Source organism: Meriones unguiculatus, chromosome 5 (genome assembly GCF_030254825.1).
Source record: "Meriones unguiculatus strain TT.TT164.6M chromosome 5, Bangor_MerUng_6.1, whole genome shotgun sequence".
NCBI lineage: Eukaryota > Metazoa > Chordata > Mammalia > Rodentia > Muridae > Meriones > Meriones unguiculatus.
The window spans coordinates 52,766,655-52,772,654 of NC_083353.1; the positions used below are offsets into that span (position 1 = coordinate 52,766,655).

Here is a 6,000-nt window from a genome sequence, read left to right on the forward strand (position 1 = left end):
ACATTCTGGGAGCCCAGATGACAACAGGGAGGCTGGGAAGCAACCAGAATATGGAGGATGTTGGACTGGAGATGTTGAACATCCTACTGGAGAGCTGGTGCTAGGGCTGAGGAAAGCATTGAAGGGGGCCTTTGCAGCAGAGCTGTGTGGGTGAGCCCAGCCCAGAGAGACCTGTGTTGCCCTGTGCCTCAGGGAAGGTCACAGCGCCAAAATGAATCTGTTGCCATCTTGAGCCCCCAAGATGGACACATACAAGTAAGAAGACATCTTTATGCCCTCCCCAACAGTCCAGCACCTCCCGAAGATCAGTGCCATTCTCTACTCCCTTCCCACCACGAGCTGATCATGATTGCTTTGCAAGTAGAATACATGTGTGCAAATGCTCAGACATGCATACATACATGTCTTCCCATGCCAACACCTGCCTCCTCATGCAGTAATCAGGTGGATGGTATCACAGGACTGTGCATGCTGGACCACAGTAGGGAGTCATGGGGACTGTCGCAGAGAAGAGGCCACTCATACCCTACCCTCAGGGGGCTGTATTCTCAGCTCTAACTATCACAATGATGCCAGTGCACACTAAGTGACCAATAGATCAGCCTGTTTCCCAAAAGAGGCTGGAACTCCCTACTGTGGGTAAAACATCCCACCTTTAAATTTGGGCCTCATTAGAAAACATGTTAGATTTGCCAGCGAGCCTTTGGGCCATCAGTTGGTGCGTAACTTTGCCTGTAGACAACAAAGTGACGTGGCTCCCAGCTGCAATCCTGGACTTCAGTGGGAGACCTTAATCCAAGCGGTAAGTGCACAAGATACAGTCAGCAAGGGTACTGGAGCACAGTGCAAGCAAAGGGATCACAGAGGTCTCCCGAGCGCTGACTCTCTTCATAGCCCAGAAGACCCTGCTCAGGTGTCTGATGATTACATACCCACTTTGAGCTCCTTCCCGAAGACAGTACGCTCTCCCAGCGCTGAGCAGTTCCAGCGGCCATTGCGGAACTGAAACTGACACTCGTCCAGGCCCATTTGGGAGCCTTCTCCTATGACGATGATGGCGTCCGGCCGGCTCTGGCAGATTGCCCGCTGTCTGGGAGCCAGGCCTGGGATCTTGTTACAGATGATGCTCGCACCCAGAGCTACCACCGAAGAGAAGCCACTGGAGGGGACACAGAGACAGGGGTTGAGACCCGGAGAAAGGCTCTGGCTGGCAGGTGCGGGAGGGGGGCGGTCTCCTCTCAGCTACTCCGGAGGACCTCCCACAGAGCCACAGTGGCGGAGAGGTCTGAGGTGGGACAGGGCAGAAAGATTTTGGCTACAAATTCTCTAAACACCTAGCTGATCACTAGAAAATGTCTGTTCCTACAGAGAGTAATGACACTATTGGACCCAAATTTCAGAGAAGCAGTTTTCTAGCGCCCAAGTGGGCAGGAAGCTTTTGCCTCAAAGCCATCCTTTGCTTTCTAACCCGAAGCAAGTTCACACCCGTTCTTCGTATCTTAGAGCCTGCACTGCTTAAACATGGGCTTCTAATAGTCTACACCCGGGAGGTGTCATTTCTAATGTTTTTGGAACTAACGGTTCCCAGGGCTAGTGTTGGAGTTATCTGAACAATCCAGGTAAAATTAGATTACCACAGTTGTGCCACACAGAGTAGGTGACACAGGAGCCAGTTTTACCTACAAGACCGGGAAACCTCCAGAAACTGGGCTTGCTTACCCTAGGACCCAGGGGGGAGCAGGGCGGTTCAAAGTCACCGCAACTCTTAACTGGGACCTCCCTCCATCTGCCCCAGAAAGACGAAGGCCACGCCCTCCTGACCTCCGCCTCCCCCCACAGGGTAGCTGGCCCCCTAGTGAGCCAATGAGGTATCCTATCAGGAGGTTTATTCTCTACTGTTTTCCTTTTCTCCAGTCTTCAGTGTCTCCGCCCCGTTTCTAATTAAAAAGAAAATAATACCTAACACAGCCAGAGCCAATGGGCCCTATCCCGGCTTCCTGGATGCTGGATGAGTGAGTGGATGAGCGTAGGGCGGTAGTGCGAGGGCCAAGATGAAGATTAAAGCAAGTGGGGAAAAAAAAAAGAAAAGCCATCCAGACGCGGGCGAATCAATAACACTTAAAACACACCCGCAGGCAGGCAGCACGCGAGCCCAAAAGCCGCCTCTAGATCCGCGGTCCTAGCTGGAGGCCGCCCAGTCCACTACGTGCACACTGGTTTGAAATCCCTTTCCAGAGAGGTGGGGTTGGGGAAGTGGGAGGCCTGACGGTGGGGACACACAAAGGGTCTGCCACACACGCCTCCTGGCCTTGGGGCCAGTCCTTCCCAAAGCAGCGGCAGGAGGTTCCCAGGTAGTGGTGGTGTGTAGAGAGGCAGGTGTGAAGCCAACCAAGGTGGCCCTTCGGCGCCAGCACCTCTGTCCACGACGAAAGCCCCCCCCCCCCCCGACTTCCCCGGAACCGTGCTGCGCACAAGTCACTTCCTAAGTACAAAGGGAAACACCGCGCAAGGCAGCGCAAGCGGTATCTGGAGCCACCTGCTTCCACTTCCCAGTCAGTGTTCCCTGCCCCACCTCCCGACATGCCTGGGCTCCTGGTCTCCCACCCCAGCGACCCCACGGTCAAGACGTCTCGCTGCCCTTTGATGATGGCCAGAGGACACCTCTGCCTGTTGTCTCTGACCGTCTAGAGACTGTCTGGGGTCTTACTGTTTGATTCTGATTCTGAAGGTGCTGTCTTCCTAGCCTGGGAAGGAGGTCTGAGTGAGGTCGCTGGAAATAATTGCGGCCCCAGGTGCTCTGAGAGGTAGTTTATGCTTTTACCAGGGAATGTCCCATTGCTTTCTCGGGAGGGAACCCTTTCTGCAAAAGGGGCTGCGCCCACACCACCGCGCGTGCTTCAGGAGGTGCTGGGAATTCTGAGCTCTTTAGGGTGGCTGTGGTCCTGTCGGACCTGCTGTGCTCGTGGCTTGCGGGGTGGGGGTGGGGGAGTCCCTAGGGACCCTATGGAGCAGCTATTCTCTTCCAGGGTCACCGAGCTGTCTGTTTCTGGAGGTTCCCGGGCACAGAGATTCTTGGGATAGCCCGGGTCGGCGGAATTGTGTGCGCCCCAGGGGTGTCGGCTCTCAGGGAGCCTTTGTGCCCTCAGGATTCCCGTACCGCCCACTGCCCCTCCTGAGCTAAGTTGGGCAGCGCGCCTCCCTCCTGGAGCCAGTCAACTTTGCCTCGGCAGCACGCGCGGACAAGACGCGCACGGCGCTTACCCGATCCGGAGGTAGACTATGCCCAGGCTGAGAAAGAGGTGGCCCAGGCAGCGCCGCGCTTTCCGGGTCATAGTCCCCGCTGGTGGCGGGTGCCGCCGGCCGGGCTGTGCTGATCCCGCCGGCCGGGCCCGGCGGGGCAATCCACATAGCCTGCGCAGGGGGCGCGGGCCGAAGTTCCCTGGGCCGTCTCTCTCGGCGCGTCGGTCCGCGCTGGGCGCTGTAGGCAGTCCCGGAGCGCGGGAGCAGCAGAGCGGGAGGAGGGAGGGAGGAGCGCGCAACGCGGGGCGACGCTGCGCGCCAGCAATCGCGGCAAGTGTTTGAGGCGCGGGGACTGCGGGGCGATGCTGCCACCCGCCCCCGCCCCTCCCTCTCCGCCCTTCCCCCGCCCGCCTCCCGGAGCGCCCGCCCCGCGCCCGAGCGCCTGCGGGTCGGGGTTGTCTGCCCTGAGCGCGCTCCCGAAGCGTTCCTCCGAGCTCGCGATGTTGGGAGGAGGGGGCACGGAGCAGAGTTGGGGGTTGGGGACGGTGGAATCCCGCTCGCCTGGCATCCTTCTCAAACTCGCAGGTTGAGACCAGCAGGTGCCCAAAGGCCATCCTCTGGGTGGAGAGCATATAGGCTCATTCCAGAACCCATGCACCTTGTTAGAGACCTGTCGCACTGTCCAGAAACAGGGACCCCGGATGGTGGCTCCTGCAGAACTACTACCCCATACATTCTTTCTTCAGCCTCCTCAGTACGCCTACGGCACCGAGGCGAGACGTGGCCACCGGTGGAGACAGAATTGGACTGAGGCCCAATGACCAGTAGCAGAACCCGAGAGTGCGCGCAGGTGAGAGCTCACGGCGCTCTCGCGGCGACACCTGCTGGGTGCGGCAGGTGGTGCATTCTAGTCTTGGGTCTTTTGGACCCTCCCTTTGATAAAACATCCCAGTCCAGAGAGGTGGGGTGGGGATGTGGAGTATACACAAGAAGTGTCAGCTGGAGAAGCCAAAGTCGGATTCAAAGTCATCAGCTGGTGAATGGCCAGATTGAAACAAGGTAGCCTCAACTCCAGTGAACTCTCCAGGCCTGCTTAGCCTTCAGGACTGCAGTTCTTCATGCACACACTCATGTACATTCATGTACATCTATCTTCCTTCCACGGAAGCTGCCTTTTCTATATATGCACGCATCCAAGGGCTACAGACTCCAGCCAGGCACCCTGGTGAGCACGGTGGATTCAAGGAACACAAGACCTTGCTCCGGGGACAGTGGGCAGACAGACCTTAGTGAGCACATGCACAGATGCACTTCAGATGGCACAGGCTGGCGGGGTCCCCAAGACAAGGGAATGGGAAAGAGAGAGGGTTCTGGGTGCTGCAATGTTCATTTTAGCTCTGAGGAGGTGGCTGGTTTGTCCTCGGCAGGCCATGGGATTGGTAGAAGCTGGGAGGTGGGTGAGAGAAAAGCTGGGATAAAGGAAAAGGAAGCCAATGGGGTGGAGGGAAGAGAGGGGCACCGCAGACCTAGAAGGCATATAGTCCGGTGGGAGACACTGGAGAAGAAGGCAGGTGACTCATTTGGTGTGTGTATTCCAAAAACACTCTCCGGGACACTGATGGGGGCTGGGCACAGGGGAGCCTGATGGGCTAGAGAGACTCCAGCATGGGTTCTGGGACAGGTGGGATGTTTGGGCTGAAGAGTTTTGAGTGTACCCCAAGGCTGGCAGAGAATAGCCTTGAGCTTCTGGTCGTCTTGCATCTACTTCAGGAGTGCTGGGATTACAGACTTGTGTGCTCTCATCCTGGTTTATGGGGTGCTGAGGATTGAACCTAACTCTTTTTTAATGCTAAGCCAACACTTTCTCAACTGAGATATATCCCCAGGCTGGGAGGGGGAGGGTTTTCAGAACATGGCCACTACATTGTTCAATAATTCTACCATTGCAAGGGGTTCTCTGTGTCTTCCTGGCTTGGCTCTGGGCAGGCCTGTGATGGCTTTCTCAGTAACAGGGAAAAGGTGATGGTTCATGGGGTGGTAAAAGGGTGCACACAGGACCCCTGAACAACCCTAATAGCTGTTGTGCTGTGAGGAAGCCAGCAATATGTAAAGCCACTGCAGCCCACAGTCCCAATTGTGTCCTTGATTGCACTCATCAGTCCTGATTGCTATACAGCAAGGCCCTCCAGATGCTACCAGCCATCCACTCAGTCTTCCTGGCTTCAGGTTTGCCCAGTTGAGGCATTATGGACGATGACCCGTGTGTCACACTGTGTGCCCTGTTTACCCATAGCGATGCTCTTGTATTCCTCCTTTGTCTAGTCATCTTTAGACAAAGCATCAGACCTTTGCAGTTTCTTCCAGAGCAGCTCCTTGGTGTGTCATTTACAATAGTCACCATTGTCATCTTAGAGCAAAGAATCATTCATGTCACTGATGTTGGGGTACTCATGACCTGGAAGTGTGTAAGAGCTGTAGTGACAGAGCAGGTCAAGAAAATGCTGAGAGCAGCTGCTAGGAAGGGAGGGGAAGAGGACAAAGTGGAGGAGGAGGAGGAAGAGGAAGAGTAGATTGGAGAATATGCCAAGACAGAGGAGTGGATGGAAAGAACCCAGTCTCTGCTCTTTGGGAGCAAGGATCTGAGGACAATAAGATGGTCAAGTCCAGAGGTAGCACTTCCTTCATAGCTGCAGCACGTTAACTCAGGGCCCTCTGACAGTGCTGTGAAGTCCTGTTCTTATCATCATGTCACTGTGTATA

The 6,000-nt window shown here is 55.9% G+C and overlaps 1 protein-coding gene across 1 annotated transcript in view; it reads right to left on the reverse strand.

Annotated features, from left to right (window-relative positions):
- Wnt7a (Wnt family member 7A) overlaps positions 1-3,613 on the reverse strand; it is a 44,245-nt gene extending 40,632 nt beyond the window's left edge. The window contains exons 1-2 of the mRNA XM_021639264.2: positions 3,262-3,613; positions 933-1,159 (exon numbers count right to left, since the gene is read on the reverse strand). Coding sequence (XP_021494939.1) covers positions 933-1,159; positions 3,262-3,332 — 298 coding nt within the window. The 5' untranslated portion in view covers positions 3,333-3,613. The remainder of the gene's footprint in view (positions 1-932; positions 1,160-3,261) is intronic.
- Between the last annotated feature and the right edge of the window lie 2,387 nt (positions 3,614-6,000).